The sequence below is a fragment of the Babylonia areolata genome, chromosome 22, assembly GCF_041734735.1.
Source record: "Babylonia areolata isolate BAREFJ2019XMU chromosome 22, ASM4173473v1, whole genome shotgun sequence".
In the NCBI taxonomy this organism is placed as follows: domain Eukaryota; kingdom Metazoa; phylum Mollusca; class Gastropoda; order Neogastropoda; family Buccinidae; genus Babylonia; species Babylonia areolata.
Genome location: NC_134897.1, coordinates 29,176,627 through 29,192,028, shown reverse-complemented (window position 1 = coordinate 29,192,028; position 15,402 = coordinate 29,176,627). Strand labels below are relative to the sequence as shown.

General features: G+C 39.6%; 1 protein-coding gene across 1 annotated transcript in view; it reads right to left on the bottom strand.

Moving 5' to 3' along the window:
- Positions 1-11,782, bottom strand: part of LOC143297338 (kinetochore-associated protein 1-like) — a 63,521-nt gene extending 51,739 nt beyond the window's left edge. The window contains exons 1-14 of the mRNA XM_076609631.1: positions 11,660-11,782; positions 10,146-10,287; positions 9,669-9,786; positions 8,803-8,918; positions 8,302-8,368; positions 7,723-7,809; positions 6,297-6,421; positions 5,717-5,804; positions 5,236-5,300; positions 4,062-4,189; positions 3,368-3,509; positions 2,419-2,456; positions 1,991-2,129; positions 785-910 (exon numbers count right to left, since the gene is read on the bottom strand). Of these exons, the coding sequence (XP_076465746.1) occupies positions 785-910; positions 1,991-2,129; positions 2,419-2,456; positions 3,368-3,509; positions 4,062-4,189; positions 5,236-5,300; positions 5,717-5,804; positions 6,297-6,421; positions 7,723-7,809; positions 8,302-8,368; positions 8,803-8,918; positions 9,669-9,786; positions 10,146-10,274 (1,368 nt within the window). The 5' untranslated portion in view covers positions 10,275-10,287; positions 11,660-11,782. The remainder of the gene's footprint in view (positions 1-784; positions 911-1,990; positions 2,130-2,418; positions 2,457-3,367; positions 3,510-4,061; positions 4,190-5,235; positions 5,301-5,716; positions 5,805-6,296; positions 6,422-7,722; positions 7,810-8,301; positions 8,369-8,802; positions 8,919-9,668; positions 9,787-10,145; positions 10,288-11,659) is intronic.
- Positions 11,783-15,402: the final 3,620 nt, after the last annotated feature.

Genomic DNA, 15,402 nt, shown 5'->3' with positions numbered 1-15,402 from the left:
ACAATTGTCTGAAACAATTCTTTCATATATATGACCACATTTTAAACAGACAAAACTTTTTTTTGTCTGTAATTTTACTGACAATTTTTCAGTCAGAAATAAGATTTATATAAAACAGAGTTCCCTGTCATTAATGCATGTGTGTCAAATCTGATGTGTTCTCCAGTGATCTTTTTTTCATTTCCCCCTATATTTCTGTTGCAATTTTTATGATAAGAAAGACACACAGCACAAGAAAGAACAGTGCATTAGATACTAAGCAAAATGCAAAACAACAGGAAAAGAACAAAAATAAAGGAAAGAACAAGAGGCAGCAAGAGAAACTGAACAAAAGTCATCTAGAGTCCAGTGCATGACTGAATTTTCAGTATGCAGTGATTTCTACTAAAAACTAACATAAATAATTTATGACCTTGGTGATGATTTAACAGCAAAACATGCACACACAAAAATAACACCAATAAATGATGACCTTGTCGATTAATTTTACCTAAATTCTACAATGAAACATGCACACACAAAAAAACCCCCACAAATAACTGGTGACCTTGGCGATGAGTTTTACATAAACTTTACAGTAAAACACTCACACTAAAAAATAACATAAGTAATTGATGACCATGGTGAGGATTTTTATCAAACTTCTACAACACACACACACTAGAAAATAACACAAATAAATCATTACTTTGGTGAGGATTTTTTTCTAATGTCTTTAACAAAACACACACACTAAAAAGCACCACCAATAAATGACCTTGGTGACCTTGGTGAGGAATCTTACCTTGACATTGTGGACGCTGGTCCAAAGCTGTTCCAACATGGCTGACACTTGGTTATCCTCATAGCACACCACGTTCCATGGAGACAACTGTTCCAACAGCTGGTTCATCTGGGCTGTGTAGACCAGCTAGACATACAACAGATCTGAATGTTTAGGCTTAACCAAATACATCAACTGCACAAATGCAAATCAGTTAACAAAAAAGGAGAATGAGCAAAGTATCAGTAAATGATCAGTTCTAGATACTTCAGTGACAGCAAGAAGTGAAGGTGACGGGTGCAACAACAAGCAGTCAAAGCACTGCACTTCCAATCTGAGGGTCCCAGGTTTGAATCCCGGTCCTGGCACATGATGGGCTAAAGGTGGAGGTGGTTTTTTTTATTCCCATCCTAGGTCAATATATGTGCAGACCTGTCAGTGCCTGACCCTCAGCCATGCGTGTAAACAAAATCTCAAATGTGCACCTTTAAAAACCTATAATTTATGTCAGCATTCAGTGGGTTATGGAAACACAAGCACACACAGCATTCACACTCCATGGATAAATGGCTGAGTAAAAGGGGCCATACAGATAAAATCTGACTTGCTCATTCAACTGAACATGAGAGTCGCAGCCCAAGGACACATAGAAAAATGAAATGAGGGTAAGGCCATACCACCTGAGGTGGATGTCAACTTTAAACCTGAACGTTACTAGCTGACTAAGAGGGTGTGAAGAAAAAAGATCCAGTTTGTAAAAAGCACAATGTTCATGGAAATTGGATCCATCAATCAAATGCAAAGTTTCCAAAAAGCTGAATGAAAATAGAGAAGAAAAAAGCAACAGCTCAGTCTAGCTACATACAGCAGTCTCCATACAAATATCATATACACACAAGGCAGAAGAGGGAGAGAACTAGTTCAAAACTGCAAGATGACATTAACACCAATACTAGACAAAAACCATCACAATAATATGTAGATTTCTGTAGACTCATTTATTTACTAATATTATCAACCTTCAATAATTCAATTCTATTTGAGATGCCAACAAGCAGACATTTACATTCTTTGTGAACATTTTTTCTTTAGAAGATGAGTTGCTGTTTTCAATTAGTTGTATAGACATTTACATGTTCTTTGTGAACAAATTTTATTTAGGAGTTCCGTCTTTCTTAATTAGTTGTATAAAGCATAAAAATATGCAAAATTAATTATTTTTCTTACCTCGGTACTCAAATTGAACAAGCGAGCAAACTGCAGAGCTTCTTCAAAACGATTTTTATGCAATATTCTTTGCAATCTGGTTTCGGGGTCTGTTTCCGTGAGGCACCTTAGACGCACAGTCGACACTTTTTCTGGGTCTCTGCAAGGCAGTTTATAAAATGCAGTAGTTGTGTTGTTTGTTTGAAACACAAACTGAAGCAGATAACTTATTAATGTACACATAAGTGCATACATTTTTTCACACATATGCACACTTAACTAAAATGCTCACATACACACACTTTTTTCAAATGCACACACACACACACACACACACACACACACACACACACACACATGCATTCACACATACAAGTGCATTTACCAACACACGCTTTTACACAAACTACATCCTTGAAAAGATCAAATAGATGTGTTTTCTGCCTTACCCAAGTACTGTTGTTCCTTCTGCCACATACAGTGATTCCTGAAACATAGTGCATAATAAGTAGCTGTGTCACATAAGGATGCACACAATGATAATGTCTAGAAGCGTTTTTCTTTCTTTTTTTAAAGTATGTCAAAGATTTGTTATGCTTATAAATGCAAGCATCTGTGGTGTTCCCTTAGTAGTGATGTGTTTTGTTTGATGTTCCATCAGAAATCTTTCTTCTTTCTAAAAATATTTCATTTTCAAATTAAACTGTCAATAGTGTTGTTCTTTTGGTGTTTGGTAACTAGTGAATTTTGGGTGTTTTTTTGCTCGTTAGTTATATTTTCAAATTAAACTGTCAATAGTGTTGTTCTTTTGGTGTTTGGTAACTAGTGAACTTTGGGTGTTTTTTTGCTCGTTAGTTATATTTTCAAATTAAACTGTCAATAGTGTTGTTCTTTTGGTGTTTGGTAACTAGTGAATTTTGGGTGTTTTTTTGCTCGTTAGTTATTGTTGCTGGGGGGGTGTGGCTGTCTTTTTTTCCCCCTTTAGTACATTTCATTTTAAAGTCAACCTCTTTCTATCATTGTCCATAATGTTGTTTTTTGGCATTTGGAAACTGGTGAGTTGTGTGTGTGTGTGTGTGTGTGTGTGTGAAGTGTTTTTGCTTCTTTTTTTTTTTAATATGTTTTAGTTGTTGTTGTTTAGCTGGTTTTTTTGTTGTGTTTTTTTTGGGGGGGGGATTAGTGGGGGGGGGGGGGGGAGAGGGGTTGGAGTGGATGTCTCTCTCAGATTTGACCTTCAGAATAGTATTGTTTTTCTGATATTTGGAAACTGGTGCTTTGTCTGGTTTTATGCTCTGGGGTGGGTTTTTTTCTTTCTGTTTTTGGTTTTTCTTTTGGGTTTTTTTTTTTATTTCCCAGACTTGGCCTCATTTGGAACACAAATAAAATGCATGATATCACCTGTGTGGTGGTGCACCTGGCCAAAGAGGTGCGTGAGCCCAGCTGCAAGGTGTACACGTCCGACCCGTTCTCCACACTCCACATTTGCAGAGTGGAGCTCAGCAGATCGTTCAGCAGCAGTACCAGACATGTTCCTTCAGTGCTGTCACACACACACACACACACACACACACACACACACACACACACACACACACACACCACATTTAACACAATCATTCTTTCTTTTAAAGCTAACAACAACAAAAATAAAATAAAATAAAACAGATAAATCCATGAATACGGTCAACATGATGATCTTCAAATTTTGATTTTCCTTCAAGCTTTAATCTGTTTCAAAACATTTCTCGAACTGAATATATTGCTTTAAAGAAAGGCATGTCACTCCCCTCTATTTCTGCTGCTGCTGCTGTTGATGAAAACAGCACTCATGCACATTAAATATGTAATCTGCCCCACAGAGCAAAATAAATTAAGCCACAAATTATAAAAAAAAACTGATACAAATTATAAAACATTTGAATTAAATGCGTTTGAGCTCATCAGTACAATTTATGGTAAACATGTCAAGTCTATCTGTGACATCATTCAACAGATATACTTGGATATAAATCTATATCTTAAATCAACAATTCACACAAATCAAAATGTGGTGATACTATGGAAGTATGCTACAAAAATTCGACTGACTGACCTGTTAGCCTGAGTGCCCTGTGTTTCCAACAGGAGGAAGTCACTGATGCTTGTTTCACTTCCAAGGCTGTGTGGGGTCATACAGGACAGCATCACAAGTTCTGGCACAAGCCATATGCTGATCCGGTTCTGAGGTACGCACGTACACAAACACAAACACACACACACACACACAAAGACAAACAGACACATACAAATACGCACATACAACACACACACATAAGGATGCACTTTAGTTTAGGCTTTTCACTTTAACCTTACAAAAGATTAACATAACTACATGTACATTCACACATATGCACATGCACACAGGCATAAGCAAACTCACCGACTCACACATCACAGATTCACACACATTTGAATTTGTTTGTATTTGTATTTGTTGTTTTTTTTATCACAACAGATTTCTCTGTGTGAAATTCAGGCTGCTCTCCCCAGGGAGAGCGCGTTGCTACACTACAACAGCACCCTTTTTGTTTTTTATTTTTTCCTGCTTGCAGTTTTATTTGTTTTTCCTATCGAAGTGGATTTTTTCTAAAGAATTTTGCCAGGAACAACCCTTTTGTTGCCGTGGGTTCTTTTATATACGCTAAATGCATGCAGCGTACGGGACCTCAGTTTATCGTCTTATCCAAATGACTAGCGTCCAGACCACCACTCAAGTTCTAATGGAGGGGGAGAAAATATTGGCGGCTGAGCCGTGATTTGAACGTACTCAGATTCTCTTGCTTCCAAGGGGGACGCGTTACCTCCAGGCCATCATTCCACATATATGCACACACACACACAAAATACACACTGACACACACACACAAAACACAGACATGCTACAAATGCCATTATGCACGCATTTATAAAGAAACGTACCTGTAGATCCATACATACATTCACAAAACATCACTACCTGCAGCCTGCCAACTGATGCAAATGCCAAACATCACAGCATATAACCACACAGACCACCATTTCTTTTACCACACATACACACATGAAAACATACACTAAAATTCAAAGGTGAAGACACAGATAGTGACATACATGAGCAAATGGCAGTTGGTACAAAGACACATACACATAAACACACAATCTGCAGGGCACTCAGTTATAATACAATGACATCAGAGCAATCAACCAACAGAACATCTTATTACAGACAATATCAATTCAACACCAACCATCTGATCCAGACAGTACAGAAGTTTGTCATTTGAAGCCAGCTTTGCATTGATGATGGCACTGTCTGGAACAAAGCATAATAAATAATAACATCATCAATAAAAATAATAAAGGTCATGTCTATGTAATGGTAATTCAAATGTAAATCTCATGACACAATAGAATATCAATACATTTATGCTTGTTTGAATACATTGTCAGGTGGAACTGTCCAAGCCATTGTACAGACAGCACTCTATGTTACATTTGGAATATATAAAAGTGGTATGTCACAAACCCAAAGTTTAGTAAAGATGAGCAATGGCCAAGCACTATTATGAAACAGAGCAAAATAAATAAATTAAGACTAGAAAAAAATAACCATAAAAAACTTGAGCGAAACTAATAACATAAAGTGAGGGATTACATTGCAAAAAAGACCAAAGAAAACACATTATTCATCTTAATATTTTAATAATATTTCAGAACAAAGGATCCTACCTGACTGAAATATGTCACCAACACAGTCATCAAGAGCAATGCAGTTATCCTGCCACATCCACACAGCAATAACACTGTCACCACCACCCTGTGAAAACAAATTCACGTATTCCATTCAAAGCAGAATAATTATTTCAGCAAAGAGAAAATCCCACCAAATTACCTCTACAGTTGAAATAATCTGATTTTTTTTTTTCATGGAACTCTTTTCAGTAGGAAATTAGCACAAAGTAATATATTTCCCTTCTGGACTATGCGAAAACCACTCCTGGGACGATTACTGAGTAGTATTCGTGCATCACTTTCAGTTTCATTTGAGCAAAGAATTATCTAATTTATTGTTATGAAGTGTTCTTTGAAATAGAAAAATGTGATGCTCAATGCTATCACACACACACACACACACACACACACACACACACACACACACACACACAGAACCATCTACATGGCTGCAGTTTTCAGATAGCAGTGTTCAACTTCAAGCCAGTTTTGAGACACATGTAGCTGTGTTCAGGATGTGTGAACAATATCTGCCTCCATCCCCTCCCTCCTCCACAAAGCAAGCTCCAGCACCTACCACAGTGATGACGGTGCCAGCACCCAAGGGCACAGCATCCCAGGTGACGTCAGTGTGAGCTTCTCCTGTCTGCACTTTCCTGAACTGCAGCTGCTCCTGCACCACGCTGGCCACAGTGTCAGTGCCTGAAGTTCAGGATTCACAAAAAGTTAAGGACCAGTCGGGAACTTGCACAATTTCTTTCTGAGGGCATGGTGAAATGATGCTGAATTTCCAGCAAACAGGTGTATGCATCCAGTATCATGAACAACACTTATAACAAGAGTTATCTTCTTGCGGGTGCACCTCAATTTTTCATTATGAAAAACCACAGCTATTGTTTATAAACCACTCAATAACTGTCAAGGTTTGGCTGTAACACTGATATTATAAGCTGTTCATGGTGCCTGTATGTCAAAAACAGTCATGTGTGTTTTCGAAGAGAGGCCAGTTGCAGACTATACAGAGCTTTCATAATTTAAACCATCTGTCCATTTTTTTAACATCTTATGAAAACATACCTTAACCTGCTTTCATGAAGTGGTCCTCAACTTTTTGTGAACCCTGTATATTGGTCTTCATATGAGCCTCTGTGTACATGTCAAAACCCGTTATCTTAGCCAAACTGTCATTGCTTTTTCACTGGTGGCGTAAACCATTTATCTTTGCCAAATTGTCATTGCTTTTTCACCTGTGGTCTAAATCTCTTATCTTCTTCGTCAAGCTGTTGCTTTTTCATGTGATGTGTCATTATACAAATGTCTAAACGCTTATCTTAGCTAAACTGCCATTGCCTGCAAGTGCAGTGGTCTTCATTAGGCCACTTACCTTAGTCAAATTACTGTCATTGCCACCAAGTGGAATAGTCTCTTCAGTTCCTGTATATGTCTCCAAACCATTAATCTTGGCACAATTGTCACTGCTTTCAGTTATACTGATTTTTGTCTCAGTCACCCTACATGTGTATAAGGCGCTTACCTTAGCCATATTGTCATTGCCTGAAAGTTCATCAGTCATCATCTGAGTGCATAGTTCCACTGTCTATGTTGCTTAAATTGGCCCAAATGTCAGCCACTCCATTCCTCAGTTGGAGCATTTATATCGCTTGTTTTTCTTTGCCTGCATTTTGTGTTATGTGTGCATGTGCATGCAGGTATATGTGTGTGTGTGTGTACACATGTGTGTGTGTACATGTGTGTGTGTGTGTGCTACTTCCAGGTCAAGCACCTGGTAGATCTCTTTCAAAAGGCTTCAAGTTCTCACCGAAACACTTTTTTCCCTTCTTTTTGCAAAATGTGCTTTGTTCATGACAAAGATGACGTAGTAATAGCATATCGTGCACACAGAGAACCTTGCATTTTTCTGAGTGTGACAAGAAAGGTTTGATTTCTTTTGCACAGTTTTAGCATAACATTGGTTAAGAAAAAAAGAAAGGGATGACACTTACCTTGAGTGAAAGCAGAGGGGCTGAAACCTTTAACAATGAACAGGAGTCCTGTAGCTGACAGCAAAATGAGGTCACAACTCTCCGTCTCTGTTGTTTTCAAAGACAAAAAAAAAAGGGGGGGGGGGGGTTAGCACACACCAGTGCCATGGTAACCACAGGCAGAGCTGGGAAGGGGCAGCAGGTTGAATCATCATTAAGCAAAACTCCCAACAGTCTTGTCACATAAAATGACATGTAACCAAGTAACATGAACTCTATCACGCTAAAATTCACACATACAAGCAACTTCCAGTTCACACTAGTAGTAACTGTGCAAGTTGCCATTGTGCAACTGTGTTGGAAACTCGTTCACACAAATCAAAACACAGTTATTTCGTTATCATTATCTTTTCTTTTTCTTTTTTTTTTCTTTTCATGGCGCTAGTAGTAATAATAACTGCACAGCACACTTATTTATCACTTATCATTTAATACTGTTATCATTATCATTACTAAATTTTATCTTTATCATCATGATTACTGTTATAGATATCATTACTATAATCATGATTATTATCATCGTTTCTTCAAGGCTCTTACCTTCATCACTTCTAAACACAATCCTGTGAAAGGCTCGTTCAGCTGAATTGATGACAGGCACCAAAGTCTTTTGTCAAACAAACATAACAATCAAATAAGTAAAGCACCATCACAACAGCAATATATACATATATATATTACACATATATATATAAAGAAAATATATATATATATAAAGTATACAAATTTAATGAGATAAATGAAAACAAAATTAATATATACTGCTACATACACACAAAAACAAACAAACAAAACAAAAATAACAACCAGATTCCAATAGTAGACATCAGGCAAAGTAACATGTCTATAGATGCGCGCACCCACACACACACACACACACACACACACACACACACACACACACAGATGCTATTTCTACTCAGAAGTGAGTCACAATGACTGCATGTGTGCGCGCACACTCACACACACACACTCAATCTCACACACATACACACACACTCAATCTCACACACACACACACACACACACACACACACTTACATAACTGAAGAGATACTGCAGGGACTCAGCATTGAAGAGATGCAGCTTGCCGCCAGAGTCCACGACAAGCAGCAGAGAACCATCAGGGCTCCAGGTGCAATCTTCGACAAGATTCTCTGCAAACAAGTGCAAACGTTTAGTCCGAAAGCATCCAAAACATCTACTTTTTTTTTCTAAACTGAAAAACGAAGGAGACCAGGTATCATATGGGGGTGATGAGGGGAATGACTCATTCCATGGGGGATGTCTCCAAGAATGCTGAAACAAGAGGGCAAATCTTTTGCAATTTCAGTCTTCTTCAAATATTGAAATAGTATTTTTCCCTCACCCTGTCCCTGCTCTCCCAATCTATAATTTTGACTGTAAACCTTATTGTAAAACTATTACTAAACGTGTGGTACACGGAATTATTTTTAAAGTTTAAAAAAATATGTAGTCAGCACCAGTAAATACGAAATGAGATCAAGTTATAAATGAAAACTGATCTCTGAGAAGAAATGACACCAAGAAACATTTTCCACAAGAACTATTCAAGTACTTGTGTGTGTGTCTGTGTCAGTGTGTGTGTATGTGAATTGTTATCTTTTTTTAAATGAAAATAACAATATGCTGACACAAAAAATTAAAAGTAAACATAAAACATCAAAGTTTTTTTGTTTGGAAAAAAAATACTTAATCAAGCACAAAGCATCTTTATTCTGCTGAAAATCACTAACAGAATTGTGGAATCTCTGAAAGTTAAATTTGAAACTCTAGAGTTTAAATCTTCAATATAATAAATGTTCTAGAAACAACAAAACTTTTGTATAAATTGACAAATATTCATTCTCTATCATTTCAAACTAAATCCACAAAGAATATTTTACCAAAATGAGTTGTTCTGATATGCTGTGAATCCTTGAAAATGCTGAGATTGTGGTCCACCCCAACACAGACCAGGTCTCCAAATGCTGCTGACACAAGATTGTCTACCTTGCCGGCAACCTAAAAAGAATGATAACAAGATAATTACAATCAATAAATTATTTTTTAGATTTAATTTTTTTCATCGTATATCATAGTCATTATATATCTCTCTCACCACCCCTACATCTGTCCATGCATCTATTCATTTGTGTTATTGCCTCACTTTGCTGTTGTGCACCACTTGCTCTTTCAAAAAATGTAAACTTTAAAACAGAAAAACTGCTACCTTGCAGTTGTACCTTGTCTCTAAAAACCAGAAAACTCACACAGAACAACTGACGTTGATTAACTTAGTCTGAAAACCTGCATTGCTGTATGCCATATCATAGTAGGTATATTAAATCAAATAAGAAGAAACTATGGACCAGCATTTTCACCTCATTCTGTGTTGAAATGGTGGCTACAGTGTCCACTTGGTACAGGGCAGTTCCAGTCTCTTTGCGAGGACCAAAGTTTGTTGTCTCATCACCAGCAAATTCTGTCTGTACTTGATCCCAGTTCAGCATTTTGTCAGGTATTCTGAAAAGATAATAAGCAAGTGGCAAAGTAAAATTCTGTCCAGAAATATATCTTAATTGCACAAATAACTGTTAATAAAAACTGAACAATGAAAACTGAAATTCCTTCATTTGTTCTTTAACATTACATTGTTTGTGGGGGGGTTTTCATGAGTGAAGGTACCCATTATATTTTGTTCTTGTTCTTATTTGACTTTGGTATTCCTAGTTCTTTTTTTTTCTTTTTTTAAATTCTATTATTATATTTTATTTCATTTGTTTTATCTTTTATATCTCTTTTTCCCTCAAAACCTGGCCATGCGCACTGAGTTATGCTGCTAGTTAGGCATCTGCTTAGCAGATGCAGAATAGTGAAAATAGATTTTGTCCAAATGCAGTGAAGCTTCCTTGAATAAATGAACTGAACTGAACTTTCTGCAGATAATCATATTGCCCTGCGCAAATCGGATTGAGTGAGTGAATGTTTTATCACACACACACACACACACACACACACACGCACACGCACACACACACACACCTCTTCCAAATGAAGAAGTGTCACTAGCTTTAAATTGTTGGTCAAAATAACAGAAGCAAGTACTTATGCTATATAAGCTGTTAATAGCCTGCAGCCTAATATTGTAATAACTATAAATCTTTTTTATGTGGTGTGCAAGGAGGCTACTGAGGTCAGCTTCAAGTTTTACTTTCTTGAGCAAGGTGGCAGAATGGTTATGACACTTATCAACCAATACTGTGTCAGTGAGACACTGCATGGGTTCAAATCCTGCTCTCACCCTTTCTCCTAGGTTTGACTGGAAAATTAAACTGAGCATCTAGTCATTCAGAAGAGACAATTAACCGAGGTCCCATGTGCAGCACACACTTAGTGCACTGAAAAAGAACCCATGTCAACAAAAGGGTTGTCCTCTGGCAAAATTCTGCAAAAGAAATCCACTCTGATGTAGGTATACATATACATGCATGCACTCAAGGCCTGACAAGCATGTTGGATTATACTGCTGTCGGGTATCTGTCAATCCGATTTGCTGTATCGCATTTGGATTTGTCCGAACGCAGTTACGCCTCCTTGAGAAACTGAGACTGAAACTGAAACTTACTTTCCGGCTTCAATGAAGTGAATAAAAGAATGAGACGCATACTTGTAAAACGTTCTGTTTTTACAATATGTAAAATAATGGTACAAAAGCAGCTCTGATTTATCCACTGTGTATAAATTTCCCTGGTCATGTTCAAAGTGAACATTGTGGCAGACTGAGTTTGAGACTGGCATCAGTGGCAGTTGACTTTTAAAGAAATAGAAAAGGCAGGACACACTGAGTGACTGAGGCATAGTTTCAAGCATGATAAAAGCTTAAATACACAAAAACCTTTTCCACTTCCAGGATTTTTCCTTCAGCCACGAGAATTACCACTGAGTTAGACGACACACAATGTTTTACATCCAATGTCTGTCAATCATTTTGCGAACAACCCGCACTCTTCAAATCGAGCGCCATTTTATTTCACGGGAAGTAACTCTCCTTTTCGGGTCTAGTTTCGTCAACGCGCAGAAGAATTCCAGCATTCTCTCGCCAAAATACACTTTTCGTATTGATAGATCAGTTGTTTAAGCTCACGACCAAATAACGATATATCAATTAAAACGATATCCATTATCCATATCTTCAAAGGTAAAGCTCTGTGAACAATAGACTCTAAAACCATTGCCGCACATTTCACTCTGGTACGGGGGTCGACTCAAAATGAAAGCCTGCCCAACATCATTTTGACAACATGACGCAGGATGCAAACAGTGTAAAATATAAATAACTCGATTTAACAAACATAGTGGGGCATAACCGGACTTTCGCATCCTAAATTTAGCTCTAGAATTTTGGATGCTAAAGTGGGATTCATTCCGTCCCACTTTAACATCCTAGAAGTTACGCTCCAGATTCAGATTTTTTTTTTTTTTTTTTTTTTCCAAATAATAACAAGAGGAACTTTCTGTACCGATTTCATGAATTGTGTGAATTCGAGCTAATCCACGAAGTAGTTAATATGTGCATCCACATTTTCTTATGCTCTGTCTGTGAATTTTTCATAATGTTTTAACTTCGTAAGGTTAGTGCCGAGTGCCAGCCCCAACATACCACCCTGCCTCCCTGTTGGCCGCCATCAGACGACCACCATCTACCTTGCTACTTTTGACCAGGCCTTCTCTCTGGTATGAAGACAGCAGAAACCAAGTATGTATCAAGCCACAAGTGTACTGTTTATGCTCCTCATACTTTCCACTTTAGCATTGCTCCCAAGCCCACGACCAGCACTGAACAAAACTCACGAGTGCTCCATGGTACTGTGACCCTCACTCGCTCGAAGCCCATTGCTAACCAAAGCCCCAAACATCGCTTAAATGTGACTCTTTCCTTCCTGTGTCTGTTGTTGTCTGGAGACATCCAGACCGGACGAACCCTAGCCCCCGTACCGGCAGTATCTATCCCTGTGGTTGTTGTGAGGAACCTGTGACATGGACATGTAAGGGGGTTGCATGTGACAACTGTGACGTTTGGTACCATGCCACATGCATAGACCTATGTTCACATGACTACGACCTCCTACACCGCTCAAATGTACAGTGGATCTTCCAAAGTGCGATAGCACAAACCGTGCGATAGCTTTACCTTCCATAGTTACAACCCTCTCTCTGCGGATGGCCACCCAACCATTGACTGCTTCCAACACATCAACCTTTTCTCCGCTCAAAACCAGAAGCCGAAAGGACGCTACCTACTCACCCTCTACAACGCACACAAGACACAGACAAACCTCGGCCAACCAACACCAGTCAACCAGGAAACACCACTGAGGCCATCCCACCACCAACATCCAGCCCACGCATCCCCACCCCTACCCCTACCGTCTCCTGGGACCAGTGGCAGTGGCCCTTCTACCAGAACCCCAAACCACCCACTCACTACATCCACTGAGCCCACGAATCCCCATTAGTCTCCACCCCTGACCCCTGGGACCAGTGGCAGTGGCCCCTCCCCCAGAACCTCAAACCACCCACCCACTACACACCACTCAACCAGTCCTAACTGAACGCCTACAACCTACCCAAAAAAAGCAACCTCCGCACCCTCATTGTAAATTGCCAAAGCATCATCTGCAAACTGCAGAATTTGCTGCGGCAGTGAAATATAAGCCAGATATTATCTTCGGGACTGAAGCTTGGCTACATGAGATGAAACCAGGCAAACCGCCAACGCAAAACCACATTAAATCTAGTGAGATTTTCCAAGACAACTACAACGTCTACAGAAATGACAGAAGTAGCCTCGGAGGAGGTATCTTCATCCTTGTGCACAAATCTTTGACAGTAATCGAACAACCAATGTTGACCACAGACTGTAAAATCCTCTGGGTGAAACTGAAGCTCCAAGACAGCAAGGACCTCTTCGTCGCCAGTTTCTACATGGCCCACATAAACATGCATGACCTTGACCAACTTCAAAAGTCCATCACTAATACTCTCACTGGAAATGGCAAAAAACAGTGCCACATCATACTAGCCGGCGATTTCAACTGTCCGGATATCAACTGGAAAAATCATACAACACACTCTAGTGGAAAAGACGACCAAATCCATGAGAGCTGATCAACATCACCTCATCGTTACTTCTCACACAAGTACACCATACCCCTACTAGACTACACAATACACTCGATCTCATCTTCTTCTCAAACCCATCCCTTGTAAAATCATCCATCTCAGTCCCTGGAATCAGCGACCATGACATGATTGTCACTGACACTGACACCAAACCTCAACGTTCACCGCCCCAAGCAAGAAAATACTACCAGTTCTCCAAAGCCGACTGGGACTCCCTCAGATCAACCTGTGATAGGATCTCAGAAAACATCACTAAACAGGCAAGTCTAGGATCCAGCATAGAATATTTCTGGTCCACATTCAAAACATCCCTACTCTCTGCTACAGACACACACATCCCACACACTGAGATAAAGACCAAGCGCCACCACCTCCCTTTGAATGGCTGAACACCACACTCAAACGCATGCTCCGCAAAAAAGCCGTCTACTGACATCAAGTGGGTGTCGCCATTTTAAACTTTTCAAAAGCATTCGACACTGTCCCCCACAAACATCTTCTTCACAAGCTGCACGAATATGGAATTAGAGGTCCCCTCCACACCTGGTTATCACTGAAACTTTCTCCAGCGCAGGAAGATGGCCGTCGTGATAGAGGGCGTCACATCCGAAGAAACCTCGGTGGATTCCGGAGTACCTCAAGGAACAGTGTTGGACCGCTCCTCTTCCTATGCCACATCAACGACCTCCCGGACAGAGTCAAATCCCAGGTACGCCTGTTTGCTGACGATTGCCCCCTTTACTGCCAGATCAACTCCCTACAAGATCACATTCAGTTTCAAGAGGACCTCAGTCAACTCGAAACCTGGGCCACTGACTGGGGTATGAAGTTTAACCCCAACAAGTGCTACATCCTCAGTATGCTGCAGTCAACCAACCACATCTACTCCCTATATAACACTCCCCTTCAGCACGTCCACACAAACCCCTATCTAGGTATTCAACTCTCCGATGACATGAAATGGAGCACCCACATTGCTTACACCTGCAAAAAAGCACACAGCACCCTTGGCTTCCTCAGGAGAAATCTGCGTTTCTGCCCCCTCCAATGCAAGAGAAATGCATATCTATCCCTCATCAGACCAGCCCTCGAGTATGGCTCCATCATATGGAGTCCTTACCTCAAACAGGATATTGATAAACTTGAAAAAGTGCAGCGCCTATCTGCCCGGTTCATAACCGGCGATTATAAATCCAGAACACCTGGTTCCATCACCAAGACATGATGCTTCACACTCTGCAACTGCCGACACTCCAACAGCGCAGACATGATCTACGCCTCATCTTCCTCTACAAGGTGGTTGAGGGGTTGATACCGGCCATACCACCTGCTGAGTACTTAACCCCACATAAACCAGGACGACTCATAAGGCCACGAATATCTGGCGATCAGTACGATACCGCCAGTGCGATCTCTAATCATATAAGAAACAGCACAAGAACATTCCAAGTCAGC